Source organism: Brachionichthys hirsutus, chromosome 22 (genome assembly GCF_040956055.1).
Source record: "Brachionichthys hirsutus isolate HB-005 chromosome 22, CSIRO-AGI_Bhir_v1, whole genome shotgun sequence".
In the NCBI taxonomy this organism is placed as follows: domain Eukaryota; kingdom Metazoa; phylum Chordata; class Actinopteri; order Lophiiformes; family Brachionichthyidae; genus Brachionichthys; species Brachionichthys hirsutus.
In genome coordinates, this window is record NC_090918.1 from 4,936,101 (window position 1) to 4,958,511 (window position 22,411).

Below are 22,411 nucleotides of genomic sequence, written 5' to 3' on the forward strand. Positions count from 1 at the left end.
TGTGTGTGTGTGTACTTGTCCTCCAGTGGTTTGGGGACCTGGTGACGCCAGTGTGGTGGGAGGACGTCTGGTTAAAGGAAGGCTTCGCTCATTTCTTCGAGTACGTCGGAACCGACTTCCTGTTCCCAAAATGGAACATGGTGAGTAAACGTGTGTAAACATAAACATCATCAGCTGATTTATCAACCAGCAGTAACCGGACAACATTCCCAGCCTCGTGAAGAAGAGGAGGTCCTCCTTGGGAGCTCTCGTCCTCCTTCATCCTCTGCTCCTCTTCCTCCTCATCTTCACACGCGTGCCATCTGTTCAAGAGCGACTAAATCCCTTAAATCCATTCCTGCAGAGTTCTCTGATAGAAACAATGCAAAGAGGAGAACGACAAAGATGGAGTTTATCTGCAATGCAGGTTAATATTTAAGAAGTTGTTTGTTAGTCAGAAAAACAACAACAACAACAACACAGCAGGAGTAAGGAGGAAAAACAACCAGGAGGACAATAAACAGGAAGGGGAGGAGGGGGAGAGGGAGCAACATGGAGGCGAAGGATGGGGGGAGCCGGCTTTGAAGTTGAGCAGCTGTTCCTGAATGTAGCCACCTCCCTCCCTCCTGTTGTTGGGGCGTTAGCCTGTTAGCCCGTTAGCCATTCCATCTGCTCTGTATGAACCAGATGGATGTGCGCCACCCCCCCCCCCCCCCCCCATCACTGTCTCAACATATTAGATAGCTTCATTAGCATTTAGCTTCAGGCATGTTAGAAACATTCCTTGTATCACAGATTTATTCCTTTCTGTGGGTTCAGGTTCAAACTAAGAATGAAAACTGACACCAACCACGCCTCCCAGGAAGTAGCCTTATCCCAGAAGCATCTTTCTTCTGTTCATTAAAATCTACTTTATTTCACGAGATGGGAATTTATTATAAACAAATCTAAGCTAACCTAACTAATTGTAAAAAACTTTTCCTGCGTGAGAAAGACGAACGTTTGCATTTCCAGGAGAAGCAGCGTTTCCTGACCGATGTCCTCCATGAGGTGATGCTATTGGATGGCCTAAGCTCCTCCCACCCCATCTCTCAGGAAGTGGAGCAGGCAACAGACATTGACAGAGTCTTTGACTGGATTGCCTACAAAAAAGTAAGAATCAGAATACTTTATTAATCCTAGAGGGAAATTCCAATAACCTGGTCACCGCATGAAAACAGAACTAGCATGTAGGCTAACATGCTAGCTAGTACATAAACCACATCGGCTGGCTAATTGGAACATGGACTCTTGATTTACGGTGCACTTTTCATGTGGCACAGCTAACACGTTAGCTTGCTACATTTATGTGATTGATTTCCTTTGCTTATGATCGCTGCTCTTCCAATGCAATTGATTTGTGTCCCGTTAGCATGTGGCTGTTGGGTTATAATGCTAAACGCATCTCTGTCTTTCTGCAGGGGGCAGCACTGATCCGGATGCTGGCTAACGTAATGGGAAAGTCTCTGTTCCAGAAAGGACTGAATGTACGTTCGCTCATCCTGCTGTCAATCAGCTGTTTGTATCCATGGTGACAGGAAGTTCCGATTGTCCCGTTTTTTGGTGTCGTGATCTGGATCCAGTTTCTACATTAAACTAACTTTAGCTACACTGTTGAGCTAACAGACGTCTTAGCTTCATCAAATGATGTCACTTCCTGTCACTCGGTGTGTTTAAGAGCGGCAGACTGTTCCATTTCCTGTTTTGTTTTCCCCCAGGATTACCTGCTGAGTCACATGTACGGCAACGCCGCCAGATACGACCTGTGGAGCAAACTGTCTCAGGTGAGGCTCACAAATATTGGTTGATCTTGAGCAGTTATTGATAACAGATAACGACCTCACTAGAGATCCGATTATCTTTGACGCGTCTCTGGTGTTCAGGCCATGCGTTCAGAGGGGCGGGACGTCGACGTCGGACGGATGATGGACGGATGGACTCTACAAATGGGCTACCCGGTTGTTACTATCAGCAAGAGCCAATCAGAGCTCCCAGCTCATTACATCACAGTCAGCCAGGACCACTTCCTGTACGGACAGGAAGTCGGGAACAACAACAGGTATGTTTATGATGGATTTCTTTTGTAGGTTTGGGGGTGTCTGGAAGGATCCTCCCCTTCCTCTTGATGTCTTACAAGACGTTTTCTGACAGAAAATATTATTATTATTGATCGTATTTGTCTATTATTGATTTCTCATTTGTATTCTTCATTGCTGAATCACTCTTCATCATCATCATCATCATCGCCTGATAAACTTGTTTCATGAGTCGTCGTCACGGTGACGCTCCGCCTCTCTAATAACCAGCCAATAAAACTCCCTCTCTGTAGTTTACAGTGGCAGGTGCCGCTGATGGTCGCCGTGGGAAACGGATCGTCCATCGGATTGGGGAGCCTCATCTGGGTCAACAACAGGACGGGTAGGTAAGGGGGTTAAGGATCGTCTGCCACGCCTCTCTGTTCTAACGCCTTTATTCTATTTCATCTCAGAAACCCACAGGATTGGTCAGATGGATGACACCAACTGGTTGCTAGGCAACATCAATCAGACGGGCTACTTCCGGGTGAACTATGACCTCCAGAACTGGAAACTGCTGATTCAGCAGCTTCACACCAACCACCGAGTAAGTCTGACTTCCTGTCTGACTTCCTGCACTGTGTTTGATGTATTTCCTGCCAAACATGGAGGACCCCCAGTGGCCACGCCCAACCAATGGCCATGCCCTGTCAGTGGGATCAAGCAGTAAGCCTTTTTCTCATTTGTCTCTCTCTCAGATCATCTCTGTCGGAAACAGGGCGGGACTAATCGATGATGCCTTCAACCTGGCCAGGTGAGTTTTCAGCTCCATGTATTTGACAGTCGGTGACGGATGACGGATTTTGTTTCTGATGAAAGAAGAGACTTTAATCTTTCCTTTGATCCAGAAGTTGTTGGAATGAACCTGATCACAAATCAATAACTTATACACCCCTCCCTCAGGGCTGGGTACCTCCCACAAGGCTTGCCCCTGCAGCTGATTGGCTACCTCCCGGAGGAGGCGTCTTTCCTGCCGTGGCACGCCGCCGGCCGCACACTGTACCAGCTGGACAAGCTGCTGGACCGGACCGACGAGTACCGGCTGTTCAGCGTAAGCAGCCGATCGATCGATCAGGCGATCGATCGGCTCCATCCAGCCCTGACAGCTGCGTGTGTGTGTGTGCGTGTGTGTGTGTGTGAACAGAGCTATGTGTTGAAGCAGGTTGCGTCTCGGTACCATCAGATGGGCTGGCCGACAAACGGTCCTGAAGAGAACGTCCTGCAAACGTCCTACCAGAAACAGTACGCTGTACACACACAAGTACACACACGAGTACACACACGAGTACACACTCGAGTACACACACGAGTACACACGCTTAGCGAGGCTAAACAATGAATGAATATCCTCTACTCACTCCCTGTTCCCACTTTCCTCCCCCCTCCTCCAGGGAGCTACAGAGAGAGCTAATCATGCTAGCTTGTAGCTTTGGGAACAAACAGTGCCACCGCCAGGCGGTCGCCTACATCTCTGACTGGATCTCCAGCAACAAGAACAGGTGCGCACGCACACACACACACACACACACACACACATGCATGGAAACATTATTGGAGTTGTTTTATGAACTCCAGCGAGCGATTAAACGGCGCCGGTGCCGGTTCTGATGAACGGCCCGGCCCGCCGGCGACTAGGAGGACTCGATGTGGACGTCAGCAGAGCGCTGGGGCTCGCTGTAAGTGGAGCATCGCTAAAATGATTCCCCAGGTCGTAGATGTAAACGTCCCTGCATCGCACACGTACACACACGCACACGTACACACGCACACGCACACACACACACACACCTGGTGCTCTGTGTAGAAGCTTCTGGCTGCCAGCTGAGCTCACACTATTGTGATGAGTTTTTAATTTTTGGTTCGCTGACAATTTAGGTCAAGCACCCACACACACACACACACACACACACTTTACTGATAATTCAGATCAGTAACCAGCTGGTTACTTTTAGTAACTCCTGTTCTTGAAGCCCAATCAAAGTGACACCTGATGATGTCATCGAGTAAATAAACACAGGAATGACATCGCCGCTAAAGGCGTTCATTATTTATTGTGATGAATTATACATGATCGGTAATGATCAGATAATCGATAGCTACTCCAGGGAGCTTCCATAAAGATGCTCAAGTTGTTTTGTAACCACAGAAGAAGTGAAGGATTCTCAGCACAGCTTCCGGTTGGATATGAGTTCCGGTGGGCGTGTCCTAAGCGTCTGGTGGGCGTGTCGTGCCTGTAGGATCCCTCCTAACATCCGGGACATCGTTTACTGCACCGGGGTCAGCCTGATGGACGAGGACGTCTGGGAGTTCATCTGGATGAAGTTCCACTCGTCCAGCGCCGTGTCCGAGAAGAAGATCCTGCTGGAGGCGCTGACGTGCTCCGACAATGCCTTCCTGCTCAACAGGTGTGTGTGTGTGTGTGTGTGTGTGTGTAGGTGTGTGCGCTCTTAATGCTAACGTTTAATGCTGAAGAGTTACAACAAATGTTAGCGTTGTTAAATAGCATTAGCATGCAGAAATATTTTCTGCAGTAATAATATACCATTAGTATGAGCAGCGCTTTACGATGCATCTGTCACCATGGTTACTGAGCTCGGCACCGTCCCTTTGTCTCCCAGGTTACTGAACCTGTCTCTGACCTCTGACCTGGTCCCGGAGCAAGACGTCATCGACGTCATCATCCACGTGAGCAGAAACCCTCAGGGTCGAAACCTGGCCTGGAAATACTTCAGAGAAAAGTGGGACGTCCTGAACGCCCGGTGAGTCGGGTGGTCGGGAGGGGGCGGGGCCCGAAGGCTAGCGGCAGACCCGAACTGTTTCTCTCTCTCTCCTCAGTTACGGCGAAGCCCTCTTCATGAACTCGAGGCTGATCGGCGGCGTCACCGAGTTCCTGACCACCGAGGGGGAACTCGCCGAGGTAGACAATTTAGCCCCGCCCCGCTTATGGGGGAAAAGACATAATGAAAACCCGCTTCCCACTTTCTCCCGGGGCAACTTGTGAATTTGTTACCGACTGTCTCTTTACTTCCTTTTTCCACCCTCCTCCTTTCCCGCCATTATCTCCCTTTCTTCTTGTCTTTTGTATCAGCTGAAGGAGTTCACCCAATCCAGTGGCCTGGGGGCGGAGCCTGCGTTGCCACGGGCGCTGGAGATCGTTGAGGGCAACGTGCGTTGGCACCGCCTCCACCGGCGCCAGTTCTTCCAGTGGCTCCGTAAACCTCCAAGCCAGTAAAGCTACGGCTAACGCTAACACATGCTATCTATGAGACAGAATAAAAGAGACTGGCTTCACTGGTTTAGCTTTTTAGCAAATAGGATTTTATACTTTTTATTTCTGATCCTTTCAATGTGCTGGCGACACGTAGCGGGTGTACCCCGCCGCTCGCCCGTAGTCAGCTGGGATATACCCCAACAACCCTTTCACCCTCCTTGACCCGCAAGGAGGGTGAAAGGCTGTAGACAAGACGATCGAGATCGTCTACAAGAGGACGGATGGATGGACTTCTGATCAATTATTTTAATGGATGACGTGAAAAAAGTAACATTTGAGTTAGCTAGCTATCATTTTTGCTAGGAAAAGAGTAGTAAACAACACTTCTACTTCTATGTACTTTAGTACCTCGTACGACTCGACAGTATCTTCTGTCAAACTGAGTTGCTATGACGACCTGACTGACTGACGGTAACCGTGCAGATTTAAAGGTGTACCTGAATGAAAACCTGACAGACCGTGTGGTTTCACGCAGCACAACTATGGATGACATCAGCAGGAAGACGTCTCCTTTAGCCAATCGCTGGTCAGCGTTCAGTCAGCCCTCTTCCTGTGTCTGAGTATTGTTGTATGCAGATGATGTGACTCTTTAAATGAGAGTCCTTAAAGGACCCACAGCGGACCTAAAGCAGATCGGATCCACTAAGTGACGGACTTATGACATCAAAGCCTGTCAGGCATCTTGATTTGCTGATTTGAATTGATTATTGATTATTGATGATTGTTTTGGTTTAACGTGGAGATTGATCAGCTGGATCAAGCCGCTAGATCCGCGGATCCTCAGGGTCCAACAATGGGATGGATTTTACAAACGGATGACGTTTCTGGACTGGAACGTGGACTTTAAAGGACTTTAGAAAGGGCCACAGTCAAGTGGGTCTTAGTGGACTGGTTGGACCTCAGGAAGTCCTGATCCTGGTGGTGACCCTCCTGTTCCCCGCTTAGATCCAGTTTAATGAGCCAGAACGGGCCCGTCTGCTTCTCTACACTGTGTGTCCAGTGGTGTGTGTGTGTGATGAAGATGAGGAAGATGAGGGTGGCGATGTTCCTATAATTACATTTATGATCAGGACTGATGAAGATCTAGTGGAGGATGACTGACTATGTTTAAAAGATAATTAGGTTTTCATTTTGAAACTCTGTAAAAAAATAATGTCAGAAAAATGACTGTAAAAATACATTCTAATAAACAAATGTGTGTAAAAGTCAGCAACCAGGCCTGATGGATGCTTGAAGGTCCTCCTGCAGCTTGTCCTCTTTTTCCCAGACGGCCTTCCTCCTCGTCTTCCTCCCCATTTCCATTAAAAGTCACATTTCCAGATGGTAGATGGAGGAGAATGAACAGATGTGTGGCCTACTTCCAGCCTCTCCCCTCCTCCTATCGATAACCCATCATCCGTTCATCCCTCTGTCATTGAAAGAGGTCAGGAAGCGAAGCAGGAAGTGAAGCCACCACTCTGCATCGCCAACTTTTTGACAGGATGGAATTGGATTCTTTGAAGTTAAACTCTGAAGATGTTCAAATCTAATTCTGGATCCTGTTTGAAGCTGGAATTAGAGGAAGTGTCAAACAGGATTTAAATAATCCGAGGAGGAAATGACTGGAGATCCAGGAAGCGCGTCTCCTCCGTGAGGAAGGTGACGTGTTCCGTTGTGGTCGACTCAGCAAATCTTCTCTTTATTGATCTTTAAGATGATTAATAATCCGCCACCTGCCATTTTGCTGAGGGAGCATCATTTGATTTAACGTGTCGGAGGCCAGGTGCATGATGGGAAGGCCGCCGAGCACGTCGGCGCTGTGTGTCAGGATGGGAAGCGGATTATGGAAATACGACAGTCTGGATTTCAGGTTTCTTCCAAAGCTCTGCGCCTCAGGATTATCGCCCACAGATTAACTTCCTGCCTGCCTCCGGAGGCGAGCGTTGCCATGACGCCGGGATCCTGAGCTGAAACCCGACCTCATCACGGGCCGCCCTGAGGCGAGGGGATCCGTGTTTCAGGTGAACCAGCGTCGCAGGTGAGGTGTAAAGCACTGCCAGGTGGGGGGCGTGGCGTGCTGTTTCACTAACTCCTGAACGCTCCCTCCTGCCCCCCCACCATGAAGTGATCAGCCTCCATAGCCCCTCCAGATTTAAAACGGACCAGGTGAAAACCACACCTGGCGAGGAAGCGCCACAGCGATGCTGCAACAGGACCATCCAGGACCATCCAGGACCCCCCAGTCTCTTCAAGGACCCTCCAGGGTCCTGGGGAGGGGTCCTGGAGGGTCCTTGAAGAGACTGGGTCACTCATTAAGCCCCCCCCCACCACCATGCTTTGTGTTTTGATGAGACTCCGGACTGTTTCCAGGCTGTTTCCGGACTGTTTCCGGGATGTTTCCGGGCTGTTTCCGGGCTGTTTCCGGACTGTTTCCGGGCTGTTTCCAGGCTGTTTTCAGGCTGTTTCCGGGCTGTTTCCAGGCTGCTCACGGAACAAACACCTTCTCAGCCCTCACCTGGTGAATCATCTCCTGTTCTTTCATCGACCTGTTGGCTCAGTTCCCGCCCAACACGCGCACTGACTCCTGACTCCGCCCCTCCCGGAGCTCGTCGGGGACACCCGCTGGAGAATATCTAACATTCATTGAGCGTCTGAACCGGATGAGGAGCCGCAGCCCCGCAGCTTTACCGGCGAGCCGACAGGTGAGTCTCCGACCGACCGGGCCGGTAGGCTCTGATACCGGATCAATAATCGGCCTCACGCTGCCGGAAGCTTCCCTTAATGCCTCGAGCGGTTCTGTGTTTACGTTTCTACGGCGTCCGCCAGCTCGTTAACGGGTCCGTAACTTCCGGTTATCTCCAGGTGCGCAGCGAGAAGGAAGTTGTGCCGAGTCACGGGCCCCAACGCGTTCACTAAATTAAAAGTACAGACGAATCTAAATCAGGATAAATGTTCTTGTATACGAACATTTAATGTTTTATTTGTGATTTATTTTCTTTATGATCGATTTGATTATTAGTGTTGTTGCAGCTCGCCAGCTAATATTAGCTCATGTTAGCTGTCAGTACGGTAGCATTTATTATATTGGAAAATTCTTAGCCTTTAGCCTTAGCCTTAGCTAATGCCAGCTACGAGTAAAACAACATTAACGTGTAAAAGTGTTTAGCCTCAAACAGTGCTAACGTTAGCTTGTGTTAGCTTGTGTATCTATCTTTAAAGTCTTAAGTTCTGGAACGTTTCCTGAGATGGAGGTTTGATGGAAACGTTCCCAGTCGTGTCTTCATAGATCCTTTGATGACTAATCGACGCAGCACGAAGGCGGATCAATGGAACGCGAGCTACGGAATGCTACCGGACCCGTCCTGCTGCAGAGCCCATCCAGCGTTAGCTGACTCGCTACTTAGCTCGGTCGCCGCCCTTCTCCAGGACACTATTCATCAGAGTGTGCCATGGCGTCACGCCGTGTCACTGCTAGCATTAGCATCTGTAGTTTTAGCTTCAGCACTTCCTGTATAGCTCCCTCCACCTTTCCTACCCCGTGACTTCCTTGTGAAACGCGTCGCAGCATTCAAGGTGTTTGAAGCCAGTTTGATTCCCTCCAGCAGGTAGCGCTGCAGTGATGTCACCACTCCTCCTCCTCCTCCTCTCCTCCCTCCTCCTCCTCCTCACCTCCTCCTTGCCGTTGGACTTTCGCTACCACGACAACCGTGAGATTGCGGCCCTCCTCCACTATTTCAACGACTCCTACCAGAACATCACACACCTGTACAGCATCGGCCAGTCTGTCAAAGGTAACGGCACACCTGTCTCACCGTCTCACAGTCTCACCCGTCTCACCGTCTCACCGTCTCACCCGTCACACTGTCTCACTGTCTCACGGTCTCACGGTCTCACCCGTCTCACCCGTCTCACCCGTCTCACCTGTCTCACCGTCTCACTCGTCTCACCCGTCTCACCTGTCTCACCGTCTCACCGTCTCACCCGTCTCACTGTCTCACTGTCAGGTGAGCCGGGCAGGAAGATTCATCTGCAGACGGGTTTTTTGTTTTATTTATTTTGATCATGTAAAACTCTGCGTTAGACAAGTTTGGCTCAGGGATGAGGATGCCCCTGCCGTGCAGAGTCCAGTGCACTTTGGGTGATAACACCATATCCTGTGTTTGTAAAACCAATTAATCTGGCTAATCTCACACACACGCACACACAGAGCTAATCTGTGAATCCCTTTGTCGGCGTTTAGTCGTAGATCTTCCTTCCGCTGTTCAGTTGTTTGTTTGTTTGTTTGTTTCCGACTCAGGCCAAGAGTTGTGGGTTCTGGCTCTGGGTCGTGTTCCCGATTGTCACACCGTCGGCATCCCAGAGTTCAAATATGTAGCTAACATGCATGGAAACGAGGTGAGCGCACGCACACACACACACACACACACGCACACACGCCACATAGGTGTTTAGCTGGGAGGTCCTGGGGGCGTGTCCTCCTGGAGGTTCTTGTGCGTCTTCAGGTGTTGTTGTGTGTCCTTATATGGACACACCGTCTCGTCCCCTGAGACTCTCAAGTTGTCCCGCAGGTCCTCGGCCGGGTGCTGATGCTGCAGCTCATCCAGCACCTGCTCCGTGGTTACCGTGGTAACGACGCGCAGGCCATGAAGATCCTGGACAGCACCCGAGTCCACATCATGCCCACCATGAACCCCGATGGCTTCGACAATGCCAGCGACGACTGCTGGGGAGTACAGGGCAGGTAGCGTTGATCGCCGCGGCAACAACCGGCGGACGTGGGTTGGTTGTATTTAGGCTGTGTTACATTGTGTGTGTGTGTGTGTGTGGTTCTTTCGGGTAAAATGAGCCGCGGTCTTTGTTCTGTGGCGCCGGCTGATCTGACCTCTGACCCCGACGCCCTGCTGGTCGGGTTGGACCCAGGAGTGACTCGGGTTCCGGCGATCCAGTAACGGCGTGTTTGTTCCAGGTACAACGCTAAAGAGGTCGACCTGAACAGGAACTTCTCCGACCTGTTCGAAAAAGAGCCAGGGGAGGACAAGTGGGCGGCGGCGGCGGAGGTGTGTGTGCGTGCGTGCGCGTGCGTGCGTGTGCGTGTGTGTGTGTGTGTGTGTGCGTGTGCGTGTGCGTTGGATAACTTCAAAACAAAAGGATTAGCGACCCGGAAGTAAAATGCTGTCATGTGATTTCAGGTCGCTGCTGTGATTAGTTGGTTGAAGACTGAGACATTTGTTCTCTCTGCTAACCTTCACGGAGGAGCCCTGGTGGCCAGTTATCCCTATGACAACGGAGGTCCACGCACGCACACACACACGCACACGCACGCACACACGCCTGCTGCCTTGGCTAACGGAACGTGAAACTGAAACGTGTGTGTTTCAGGCTGCAGAGCCCCTGACAACGACGTGTTATTTCACCTGGCGACGGTGTACTCCAAAAGCCACGCCTCCATGCACCTGGCGTCGGAGTGCAGCAGCTTCCCGGGGGGCGTCACCAACGGCCACTCTTGGTACGCGTTGAAAGGTCAGTGTGTTCTCGTTGATCCAATCGGGCCAGGCGATCGTTTAAAGGAGATTCCGGAGCCGAACCCTCGGCGGCAGGAAAGTCCGGATGAGCCGGTCGGGGGGAACGGCGAACCCAGGTCAGCGTTGATCTCGTGGTTCCGGCTGGAATGAGGGCGGGCGCCTTCTCCAGTCGAAGGAAGGCTGGTTCCCTAGGAAACGCCGTCAGCCGACTGACACTCGGGCGTGGCCCGGGCCTGTGTCCTCAGGTGGGATGGAGGACTACAACTACGTGTGGGCTCAGTGCCTGGAGGTGACCCTGGAGGTTTCCTGCTGCAAGTTTCCTCCGGTTGAGGACCTTCCTCACCTGTGGGAGGACAACAAGAGGGCCCTGCTGGCCTACATCGAGCAGACCCACCTGGGTCAGTACCGCTCCGTCGCCTCTGGGGGGCAACAGAAGACTGGACCGGGGGCAACGCGAATACCATCTCTGTTTGTGTGTCCAGGGGTCAAAGGTCTCGTGTTCAATGCCTCTGGAGCTCCGGTTGCCGACGCAGTGGTGGAGGTCGAAGGTCGTCATAATCCGTACCCATTCAAGTCCAACCAGCATGGAGAATACTACAGACTGCTGCTGCCTGGAAGCTACAACTTCACAGTAAACAACAAACACACGGCCCCTAGTGACCCCTAGTGGTAGAAACACACGACCTCTAGTGACCCCTAGTGGTAGAAACACACGACCCCTGGTGGTAGAAACACATGACCTCTAGTGACCCCTAGTGGTAGAAACACACGACCCCTAGTGGTAGAAACACACGGCCCCTAGTGGTAGAAACACACGACCCCTAGTGGTAGAAACACACGACCTCTAGTGACCCCTAGTGGTAGAAACGCACGGCCCCTAGTGGTAAAAACACACGGCCCCTAGTGGTAGAAACACAGGACCCCTAGTGAACCCTAGTGGTAGAAACACACGGCCCCTAGTGAGCCCCAGTGGTAGAAACACACGGCCCCTAGTGACCCCTAGTGGTAGAAACACACGACCTCTAGTGACCCCTAGTGGTAGAAACACATGACCCCTAGTGGTAGAAACACATGACCCCTAGTGACCCCTAGTGGTAGAAACACACTGCCCCTAGTGGTAGAAACACACTGCCCCTAGTGGTAGAAACACACGGCCCCTAGTGGTAGAAACACACGACCCCTAGTGGTAGAAACACACGACCTCTAGTGACCCCTAGTGGTAGAAACGCACGGCCAATAATGGTAGAAACGCACGGCCCCTAGTGGTAAAAACACACGGCCCCTAGTGGTAGAAACACACGACCCCTAGTGGTAGAAACACACGACCTCTAGTGGCCCCTAGTGGCAGACACACACCTGATTAGCTGGACACTCACCGGCTGCCGCTCTGACCTCTTACCTGTGATTGACAGGTGACGTATCCTGGTCACAAGGTTTTGACAGAGACCCTGAACATCCCTGACCTTCGTCATGAATACTCGGCCATGAAACACCATTTCAGTTTGCAACTCCTAAACACGAAGAGTGCCAGCGGCCGGGAGCGTCTGGGTAACGGTGGAGCCAGCGCCGGGCCCACGTGGGCGGGGCTCGGCATGGGGCTCTACCTGGCCGTGGCGGCATGGTCTCTGATTGGCTGACGCAGCCAGACGCCACCTGGGAGAAATGTTTCTGGAGGCTTCTGAGCCGCGACATTGTTGCGTTTATCACTTGTTTCGGTTCTGCTTTCACACTGATTTCTCGAGCGAACCGAACTTTCTGAGCAGCGTCACGAGGCTGAAAGTAAGAAGGGATCAGTTTTCTTTTCTGTTTTTATTTAATAACTTAATGTATTTTAATACTTTTGTGGTTTAATGAATGTTTCAGGTTAGTATCCAATGAGGTTGGCATTTATTCTACCAATATTTGCTAGATGCTAATAAGCTGTTACTTTGCCAAAACGTGACTGGCTGCCATCAAGCCCCTGCCGGGCCCCCAACGGGCCCCCACCCGGTATCGTGTTGTTGGTACTGCTGGCTACTTTCCTCCACACGGTTCTTCACCTCCTTTCCACATTCTCTCCATCACTCTGCACTGTTGACCTCGACTTTCTTTACGTCTAATTAAAGAACAGAATTACATAAAAACCTCTTAATGGGTGGTTTTAATCTTCTATTTGACCAATAGGAGCATCCGTACTCGTAGCACCGATCAGCCAATCAGCTTTAAGAGTCGGCGGCGAGTTAAAATAGTTTATTATGATCATATGACTAAGTGTGGAACAGTTTGTCGAGCTCGGTTCACATTCATCCGGGTTCGGCTTCACAGTTTATGCATCCACCAGTCGGCTTTAAAACCTCTTCGTCTTCGTCTCCGTCTCCGTCTCCACCGGGGGATGGGCGCAGAGGAAGAAGACGGGAAGCGGCTGCAGCTCAGTCCGATCCTTCCTGGTTCTCCAAGATCGGATCTGAGGGCACAAAGTAAAATCAGACGGCCGCGTCAGCAGACACACCTGCAGGGGGCGGGGCTGGACCAACAAGAAGACAGGTAAAAAGAACTACGGTTCAATAAACGTCTCTTTAATCGAGTGTTACCTGTCGCTGTGTTTTACCTGTCAGCGTGCTGCTGATGTTGGGAGGAGACGCAATTAGCACGGCGCTAGCAGATGATATCCCAGAATGCACCACAGGTGCCTCGGGCGGGGGACTCAGTTCCTGACAGAGATGAACCAGAAATAATCAATCATTCAAACTAATTGATTAGAAGGGTTAGGGTTGGAATGCAGCGCTTTTCAAATTAAAAGCATCACATGTTCATACTTTGTCACCGAACTGATCTGTCATTGGCTCCTGAGTTTCTGTGACAACGCTCCCCGAACATTCCAGGAGACGAGCGGCTTCGAGGTGGTTGTCCTGGCTCCGCCCCTCCGTCTCCACAACCAGCTGCGATTGGGCAAGCGGGTCTGAGGAGGCGGAGTCTGAAGTGACTGTCTGGATGATGACGCCGTCACCGGAGCAGAGTGCGTCCGTCTGCGGAGGGGAACGCAGGAGGAGGAGTTACCTGCTGAACAAACAAACATGGCCGACTGCAGACGCTTCGGGGAACTGACCGACAGGCTGTGAAAGATGATGTGTTCGTGTGACGAGGGGGAGGAGCCTGTCGTCAGGGTAACTGTGCTGCTATTGGCTAAGCTGAGCGGGAGGCCCTGATGGGGCGTGGTCTGGATGTAGTAGGTCCCCGGGGTGCCGGTGGGCTGCAGGTGGAAGGACTGGAGAGGAACGCCACGGTCAAGGATGCTAAATGCTAACGGGGGGGTTAGCATTGTGAAACGATCTGAGCTCACAGGCAGGATCTCGAAGGTCTGCAGAGCGCCGGGGTTCAGGGTGATGGTCTCGGCGTCGCCGGCCGCCGTGGGCGAGTCTGAAGCTGCCAGAGAAACGGGACAGACGTGAACGGAAACGCCGTCGTCATCAGCGTAGAGCGTCGCCCCGCCCACCAGCCAGGCTCACCCAGGTGCGTGATCTGCAGCGGGATCTGCAGGGCGGCTACCGAGGTGGAGGCGGGGCTTCCGCCACTCTCTTCAAATCGGGTGAGCCGGATCTGCACCGAGGAGGAGGCGGGACTTCCTGGTCCAGACGAGGGCTGCGAGGCCAGCAGCTCCTGGAGCCCGTTCAGGAGGACTGAAGAGGCACGAAGACGATTTAATAACGGCCCAAAGACGGGGTCGGCGAGGAGCCGCGTCTTTACCGCTGAAGGGGATCTCCTTGTGATTGGCTACTTGTCTCTTGATGCTCCACCACTTAGATCGCAGCCACTGAGGCGACCTGACGCTGCTCCACCCACCGGCTAGCTCCTCCCACCTGATTTCATTCTCATCTTTCACTTCCAGCTCAGAGATCCTGCAACACGTGAGCACAGGTTGATGTGGTTCTCACGCACGCACACACACACGCACACACACACACGCGCGCGCACACACACGCACATGCGCACACACACACACACGCACGCGCGCACACACACGCACACACACGCACCTGAGGATGAGGTTGAGGTCGTCCTCCTTCATCCACTCCGTTCCTCCGCTGTGTTTCCAGTTCAGGTAGTTCAACCACTTTGACCGGCACTGCTTCTCTGAGCGCGAGCGAACCTGATCGGCGACCGTCGCCCAGGAAACGCCTCCCGTAACCGCCGACCCCGGCGTGACGCCCGCCATCTCGTACACCACCTCGGCCAGACGCCGCTCTTCGTCCTCGCTCCATTTACCTGTTAGCACAAACCGACGGGATCGTTTCCGGGCTCCACGGGTTCCAGCTGCTGCCCTGAGTGTCGTCTGTCAGGCTAACCCGTGTTGCAGGTGTCCTTCATCAGCCGGCAGCGGTCCTTCACGGAGGAGGCGCTGCGACCCAGAGCGGCGCCGATCGTCGCCCAGTCGTTGCCGTGTTTCTGCCTCAGCCTGGAAACGAGCCGGACGATTTGAGTCGGACCGTTTCGAACTGCGAGACGGACGTTTTTTTCTACTCACGCTTTCAGCCTGTCGATCTCCTCCGGCGCGTACCTGGGACGAAGCAGACGCCGTTTAAAGCGTGGAGCCGAAGCGTGGAACCGAAGCGTGGAACCAGCGCCCGGGTTCCACGCTTCAGTTCCACGCTTCGGTTCCATGCTTCAGTTCCATGCTTCGGTTCCAAGCTTTGGTTCCACGCTTCGGTTCCACGCGACCTTTCCTGAACTCACTTGCCGACGTGGTTCCGGTTGTCGTACATCCGCAGCACCCGCCTGTAGACGGCGAACAGCGGGCGGTTCAGGCCCAACGCCACCGAGCGGTAGAAGTCCTTCCTCTCCTCTTTAGACATCTCAAAGATGACCTCCGCCGGGTCGTCGAGGCCACGCCCCTTCACGTAGCGATCAATGTTGCTGATCAGAAGATCGATCTCCTCTTTAGACCACATGCCCTGCTTCCACCTGTGACCTGGGGAAGAGACGGGTTGCCAGAGGTTACTGGAGGTCATTCAGCCAGAGAACATGCCGTCTCCTGCGTGCAGACTAGCGCCCCCTGCTGCTGTGGAGCTGATTTCATTCAACCTTTGTGAGCCAGCGTGTCTTTGTCTTCTTTGGTGGTGAACCAGGCCTGACTGACGGGGGACACCTGTGTCTTCTGGCCGGGCGAGGGGGGGTCCTCCGCCCCGTCCTCTGCCCCGTCCTCCGCCTCGTCCTCCTGCAGGATCTGCACACGGAACGATTCGTCTGAGCTCTGCTCGCGTCCTTTTCTGCTTGGAACGGAAGAGCGGCATACCTGAATCTGAGCGACCCCCCCCTCGGAGAGGTCGCCGCCGGCCGTGATCGTCACCTCGAGGCCTTCGTCGCGCTTTGAAACTGAGTGGAAACAGGAAGTTGTTAATCTCAGCTAAACCTCCTCGCTTTCATCACGCCACGTGAAAGGAGTCTCACTCTGGGGCGGGGCCGAGTCTTCCGGTTGGTCGGCAGAGAGGCGTGGCTTCTTCTGAAGGGGCTCCGAGTCCTCGACTTTGGGGGAGCAGTGCAGCACGAGGCTCCCGTCCTCGTCCTGGGTCAGCGTCACGGACTTGATGCTTTCTATCACCGAGTCTTTGTCCTCCTCCGCAGCCAAACTCATCCTGTTTCTGCTGGTGGAGAAAACACCCGATGACGTCATCGGGTCCAGAACATCTGATCCGGATCCAGGTCTTGTTCTAGATCCGTTCTGCAGATTCACCCGTCAGTCTGTTATTTCTCTAGAATAACTATCAGAATAATAATGAGACCAATGTGATCCAGAGTCTAAGGGCGGAGTCACATGACCAGGGTCAGCCAATCAGGAAGCCTTCGTTACAACTGGTTTGTTTCACATCAATAACCAGATTGTGATGGAGCTTCACAGACGGGATCCATTTCATTCCTGGAGGGTCCCAGTAGGAGGCGCTGTGGGCCAGCAGGGCCAGCAGATTGACCCGAATTTGTCAAATGTGCTGCTTTTTGCTGGACAGCGCGGAAGCCGAATTGCAGGCTGGAACACATTTAAAGTTTCTAGTAATTGTATAAACTCGTAGTCCTTTAATTGTTTTCACATTTCTCCCGTCTACCTAGAATCAGTCCATTTTTAAATGGGGTCTGGTGTGGGGGGGGTCTCATGCATCGCTATTAGCATCCCTGACGTAGATCTAAGACTGAGCGGCTTAAGGCGGTAGAACTGCAGAAATAACGAGCAACATGTTGGGTTAAACACACACCAGGTTTAATGCGGTTCTCAGGAGATAGACGGCGCCCCGCTGATGCTGGAGCTAACCGTTCGCAACACGACCCAATGAAGAGGAGAAATCTCCGGCGCCATGTTAACAAGCTGAAGCTTCCGGCGTCCGTTCGGTTTGACGGCGTTTCGGCTCTTTGTTCGTGGCTTTCGGCACGTCGTGCGTCCGGCTAGCGGCTCCGGCTCCGGCTACCAAACAGAAAGTGGGTTTTAGTTGTGATTCGGTTACTTACTTCCTGTTTTTGGTCCGGGGACTTGCGAGTTACCAGGATGAAGGAAAGTGCCAGGATGGAGGCTCGGCCGTCCGAGGGCCGGCGGGTTGCCAGTTCCGAAGGTGAGCAGTGAAGGGGGTTCGTTTGATTTCCTCTTGTATTTTATCCAACGAGTAGGTTCGGTTCTTTTGAATCGGTGTTAGCTTTAAATACAAGCTAAACATAACATAAGTAATATATTGATAACTATGTTTGATTGCTCATTGAAGTTGTTTCTTTCAAATAAATAATTGAAACAGTTTCGAAAATCCTCGTGATATTTTAAGATACAAGACAAACTTTGGATGTGGATTCTTTGCATTGGTAATAATGTGGAATCTAATTTTGCAGCTGAAGCGTGTGAAGTTGTTAAAAAATGTAAAAACGCGAGGAAGAGGAGTACGAGTTCCGATTAGCTTGGATTCAGGTGGGCCTGGCAACCCCGCTGTCCGCTTGAGAAATGTGTCCGGGTAATAAATGAGACTAATCATTAGCATAAATTGCGCTGAACGCAAGTTAAAATGTACATTGGCAGTGAAAACAGTTAATCGTTTTAATGGTTATTGAAGAAACTACGTACTACAGACAAAAAGGCGCTTAATGTGGAGACAAAGAAGGTTCCGCTATTGTTTGGGTCGGAACACTATCAGCGGCGGACGGAACCTTCACGCTGCTAAAATCCAAATCGTGTTTCAGAGCAGCCGTAGTTCAGAGATGGGAGAGCAGCCGCTGAGAGTGTGAGTTTCGCCTTTTATAGATTTAAAACGTGACTTTGGTGACGTCTCATCCGGTCGCATGTGATCGAATTTATCGTTTTTTTTGTTTATCGTTAGCCGAGATGCTACAGAGTCCGGGTGAACCCAGAGCGAATCGACGGAAGTTATTGAAAGTAAATGTGATTCGGTTGATTATTTATGCTCGGGGATCAGTTGTTGTCGTAAAATAAGAACGTGAAAAGGCTAAAAGGGTTCATGTCAAACATACGAACATGCTAGAGAAGAGAAGCTAACAGAAGAGAAGCTAGCAGACGGGAAGCTAGCCGTCCATGAAACATTCAGGTCAGGTGTAGCTAAAGGAACTGAAATGGAGTTCCGCCTCTTTGAATTCCTGTCTGTTGCAGTTTGTCTTGCGGAGATGTCGAAGGGAGGCTGACGGTTCTGTTCGGGCGAGTCCAGAGCATCCAGAAGAAGGCGGGACCGTTTGACGTGAGTCCAACGAGCCCCGTCGAGTCCAACAGAGGACCCCCCCTCCCCCCACCGGTTCTGATTTGCTCTTCTTCCAGCTGCTGTTGTGCGTCGGGGAGTTCTTTGGGACGACTCCTGAGGCTGAAGCGGACTGGGAGCAGTACAGAACCGGCGCCAAGAAAGGTACCAACATTCCGCTGAGTGAGACGCAAAGAAATAACGAGGCGGCCCGTTTGACTTCTGTCTTTTGGTCCTCCACAGCTCCCATCCAGACCTACGTCCTTGGGGCAGCGAGCCGGGAGACGGTAAAGTCCTTCCCCGGCGCCGATGGCTGCGAGCTCGCCGACAACATCACGTATCTGGGTAGGAGGAGGAGCCTCCAGCGTCCCGCCCCGAGATGCTAGCAAAGCTTTACAGCTACATGTTGACCTCTGTGCGCTCAGGTCGGCGGGGGGTGTTCACCGGCGCGTCGGGGTTACAGATCGCCTACGTCAGCGGCCAGGAGGCGCGGCAGGACCCCGCCCCGGCTCACTGCTTCACGTCCAAAGACCTGGCGGCGCTCACGGCGCCGCTGGCCGGAAGCCCCAAATTCAGAGGAGTCGACATCCTGCTGACGTCACAGTGGCCCCGAGGGGTGTGTCGCTACGGCAACAACCCGGTAAATGTCTCTGGCTGGTGTGAGAGCCGTTTTAGGCTAAAGTGCAAGCTAACAGCGTGTTTAGGCTAAAGTGCAAGCTAACAGCTCGCGACCTTTGCAGGAGGTGACCACGAAGTCCTGCGGCAGCGGCGCCGTGGCGACCCTCGCCGAAAAACTGAAACCGCGGTACCACTTTGCTGCACTAGAGGGCGCTCACTATGAAAGGCTGCCGTACAGGTACAGGAAGCTGTAGCTTAGCAGCCGGTTCTCATGCCTCACTGTCTGCCCATCTCTTCCTGCAGGAATCACGTCGTCCTCCAGGAGAATGCGCAGCATGTCAGCCGCTTCATCGCCCTGGCAACCGTCAACAACGCCGCCAAAAAGAAGGTTTGTGTCTGTGGCGCCGTCGCTGGTGGCTAGCTGCTACGTCTAATACCTTATAAAGGTGTGGCCATTGGCCCCGCCCCCTAACGCCGTCACGTCCTCCCCAGTATCTGTACGCCTTCAACATCGTCCCCATGAAGACCATGGACCCGTCCGAGCTGGTGAAGCAGCCGCAGGACGTCACCGAAAACCCCTACAGGCGTCCCGCCAAAGACGAGACGGGCCAACAGAAGACGAGCGTCGGCGCCGCCGAGGAGGAGGTACGCTGCCCTGAGTACCGGCCAGGCGGTTCGGGTGGAAAACGCCGGACTGCGTCTGTCTCTGTCTGCGTCTGTCTGCTTTATTGGTCCTTGTTTTCCCAGGAGCCGTCCCAACAGTTCTTCTTTGACCTGGGCAGGAAGGAGGGCGGCGGTCCCCGGGGCCGCGGCAGGAGGAGACACTTGGACGGAGATGGGCATCTGCAGGGACAACCCAAACAGCCCCGCCGTCACCGTGAGTCCCACCGGGGGGCGATGTCTGAGTCTGCAGTTAAAACTGACTCGATGCTAACGTATGCTAACATGCAGCTGTGCCAGAATAACCCGGTAAATGTACATTAAATCGTCCGATGTGATGTCACTAACGGGTTGCTAAGCAACTGAAAGGGTGCCGAATTAGCCGCTGATAGCTTCTATGTGTTGTTGCCATGGATACACAGACAAAGCTTAAGACGTGAAGATCGTCAGGCCGGTTCTGTCTGTGTTTTGTTAGCGGTTCCCTCGGGTCCCTGCTGGTTCTGCCTGGCCAGTCCTCAGGTGGAGAAACACCTGGTTGTCAGCATCGGGTCACACGTGAGTCCCGGCCAATCACGATCCAGAACCGCATCCCAGGACGGCTGAAGACGCCCAGTCCTCTCGTTGCAGTGTTACCTGGCTCTGGCTAAAGGGGGGCTGACCCCAGACCACGTGCTGATCCTGCCCATCGGTCACTACCAGTCTGTGGTGGATCTGGGCTCGGAGGTGGTGGAGGAGACGGAGAAGTACCGATCCGCCCTGAGGAGCTTCTACAGGAGCAAGGGGCGGCGCTGCATCCTGTTCGAGAGGAACTACAGGAGCCAGCACCTCCAGCTGCAGGTTGTCCCGGTTCCCCTGGACCGCTGCACCACAGAGGACATCAAGGAGGCGTTCATGGTCCAGGCCCAGGAGCAGCAGATGGAGCTGATGGAGATCCCCGAACACACCGACCTGAAACAGGTGAGAACGAACCTGGAGCCTCAAAACGCACGGGCGAGTAATGGACGGTGTGTGTGTGTGTGTGTGCGTGTGCGTGTGCGTGTGTTCAGATTGCCCCTCCAGGGACACCGTACTTCTACGTGGAGCTGGACTCGGGAGAAAAACTGTTCTATCGCATCCAGAGACATTTTCCTCTGCAGTTTGGGAGGTAAACAAGCAAACAAAGCCCAGATAGACAAAAACACATGCATATAATGTGTGTGTGTGTGTGTGTGTGTATGTGTGTATAGGGAGGTCCTGGCCAGCGAGGCGGTTCTGAATATCCCGACCCGAGCCGACTGGAAGGAGTGTAAACAGAGCAGAGAGGAAGAGGAGGAGAACTGCAAACGGCTGAGAGACGAGTTTCAGCCATACGACTTCGCCCTGGACGACTGACGCACAACACACACGCACACACACACACACACACAGACACACACGCACACACACGCACACACAGGTTCCTTATTTCCTCTTTTATTTTGGGGGACACCGATGAGGATTGATCCCCAGTCTCACGAAGCTGCTTGTCTTAGCTTAGCTTAGCATGACGCCTGCTGTCTCCAGAGACCGGTTTGTTTTTATTTTTTTTATAATCGACTTGAATCTGGAGTGAAAACAGTTTTTATAGTGAAACCGTGATCTGATGAGCTTCAGTTTAAAGTTTTTACGTTTGTCTTTGCTTTTATTTTTCAAGGTTTTTCAACCCGACACTTTTCTGCTGCTGTTTTGTGGAATCTTCCTGTGCAGCTCCTTCACAATAAAAGCCCTCCACTCTAATAAACACCATCATTTCTACGGCTCTTTAGTTTGAAGCTGAACTCTTTTAAAAGGTTTTCTTGTATTTTATAAACTATCCATTAAACTTTGGTTCACGCTTCCTGTTGTCTTTGTTTATTGCTCCGTGATGATTATTGGTTGTTGTATTGATGTGATTTTAGTGCTGCAAGCAGGAACGACGAGGGTGTAATTCATCACTTCGGCACCAGAGGGAGACAGACACCGATCAAGGATTCCGCTCAGTCCGTCAGAGACTCGACCGAGTCTGGATGGAAGAGTCCATCCATCTTTTTCCGCGTTGCGGGTCATGGGACTTGCTGGATCCTATCCCAGCTCGCTCTGGGCGAGAGGCGGGGCTACACCCCGAATGCGTCGCCAGAAGACAGGAACCCATTCACGCACGCGCTTTTTGGAGGAGTTTGTTGTTGTTATTATTGATCAGTTCGGAACAGCTGCGTCATTTTTCTGGTTTTATTTTTAAACCCCGTTCGTCCGCTGATTGGTCCCCCCATCGGCCAATCATGGCCCCGGCCCCGCCCCCAGAGCGGACACACCCATTTCCTCACCGGCGTTTCATTTGCCGTTATTAGTATGAGCAGCACGCGCGCCGGCTGGTCGGGGTGTGTGCTCGCGCGCTCACGTGTGGGTGAGGAGAAGATCACCGCGTCGAGGCTGCGTGGCGTGTTCGTGCGTGCGTGCGTGAGTGTCCGTGCACCTGGTGGACGTGTGCCTCCCTGCGGACCGGCGCGCGCGCGCGTGTGATTGCATGTTCGCACGCGGCAGATAATTGCGCGGTTTTCTTTTTCTTATCAAGAGGGATGA

The 22,411-nt window shown here is 52.6% G+C and overlaps 4 protein-coding genes across 4 annotated transcripts in view; 3 read left to right on the top strand and 1 right to left on the bottom strand.

Moving 5' to 3' along the window:
* The window catches only part of LOC137911111 (thyrotropin-releasing hormone-degrading ectoenzyme-like), an 11,098-nt gene extending 5,773 nt beyond the window's left edge, over positions 1-5,325 (top strand). The window contains exons 6-20 of the mRNA XM_068755530.1: positions 27-140; positions 994-1,131; positions 1,440-1,505; positions 1,737-1,802; positions 1,902-2,077; positions 2,348-2,436; positions 2,507-2,640; positions 2,792-2,847; positions 2,997-3,144; positions 3,238-3,335; positions 3,485-3,592; positions 4,331-4,498; positions 4,712-4,852; positions 4,929-5,010; positions 5,182-5,325. Of these exons, the coding sequence (XP_068611631.1) occupies positions 27-140; positions 994-1,131; positions 1,440-1,505; positions 1,737-1,802; positions 1,902-2,077; positions 2,348-2,436; positions 2,507-2,640; positions 2,792-2,847; positions 2,997-3,144; positions 3,238-3,335; positions 3,485-3,592; positions 4,331-4,498; positions 4,712-4,852; positions 4,929-5,010; positions 5,182-5,325 (1,728 nt within the window). The remainder of the gene's footprint in view (positions 1-26; positions 141-993; positions 1,132-1,439; positions 1,506-1,736; positions 1,803-1,901; positions 2,078-2,347; positions 2,437-2,506; positions 2,641-2,791; positions 2,848-2,996; positions 3,145-3,237; positions 3,336-3,484; positions 3,593-4,330; positions 4,499-4,711; positions 4,853-4,928; positions 5,011-5,181) is intronic.
* Positions 5,326-8,018: 2,693 nt separating this feature from the next.
* On the top strand, positions 8,019-12,514 carry cpm (carboxypeptidase M). The gene is made up of 10 exons (XM_068755073.1): positions 8,019-8,045; positions 8,946-9,134; positions 9,641-9,738; positions 9,912-10,084; positions 10,310-10,400; positions 10,533-10,632; positions 10,723-10,863; positions 11,111-11,263; positions 11,348-11,496; positions 12,278-12,514. Exons 2-10 carry the CDS (start codon positions 8,963-8,965, stop codon positions 12,500-12,502), a joined length of 1,302 nt encoding a protein of 433 aa, XP_068611174.1. The 5' UTR covers positions 8,019-8,045; positions 8,946-8,962; the 3' UTR covers positions 12,503-12,514.
* A 663-nt stretch (positions 12,515-13,177) lies between these two features.
* dmtf1 (cyclin D binding myb-like transcription factor 1) lies at positions 13,178-16,473 on the bottom strand. The gene is made up of 14 exons (XM_068755072.1): positions 16,269-16,473; positions 16,135-16,214; positions 15,924-16,065; positions 15,576-15,810; positions 15,367-15,399; positions 15,188-15,297; positions 14,879-15,107; positions 14,589-14,740; positions 14,351-14,521; positions 14,185-14,267; positions 13,951-14,109; positions 13,661-13,870; positions 13,453-13,555; positions 13,178-13,308 (listed from the first exon to the last, which is right to left on the bottom strand). Exons 1-14 carry the CDS (start codon positions 16,471-16,473, stop codon positions 13,274-13,276), a joined length of 1,947 nt encoding a protein of 648 aa, XP_068611173.1. The 3' UTR covers positions 13,178-13,273.
* Positions 16,474-18,046: 1,573 nt separating this feature from the next.
* Positions 18,047-21,679, top strand: cwf19l1 (CWF19 like cell cycle control factor 1). The gene is made up of 13 exons (XM_068755294.1): positions 18,047-18,091; positions 18,475-18,559; positions 18,637-18,721; positions 18,800-18,901; positions 18,982-19,196; positions 19,297-19,412; positions 19,478-19,562; positions 19,667-19,819; positions 19,922-20,051; positions 20,310-20,389; positions 20,462-20,791; positions 20,881-20,978; positions 21,061-21,679. The coding sequence occupies exons 1-13, from the start codon at positions 18,069-18,071 to the stop codon at positions 21,203-21,205; spliced, it is 1,647 nt and encodes a 548-aa protein (XP_068611395.1). The 5' UTR covers positions 18,047-18,068; the 3' UTR covers positions 21,206-21,679.
* The last annotated feature ends 732 nt before the right edge of the window (positions 21,680-22,411 follow it).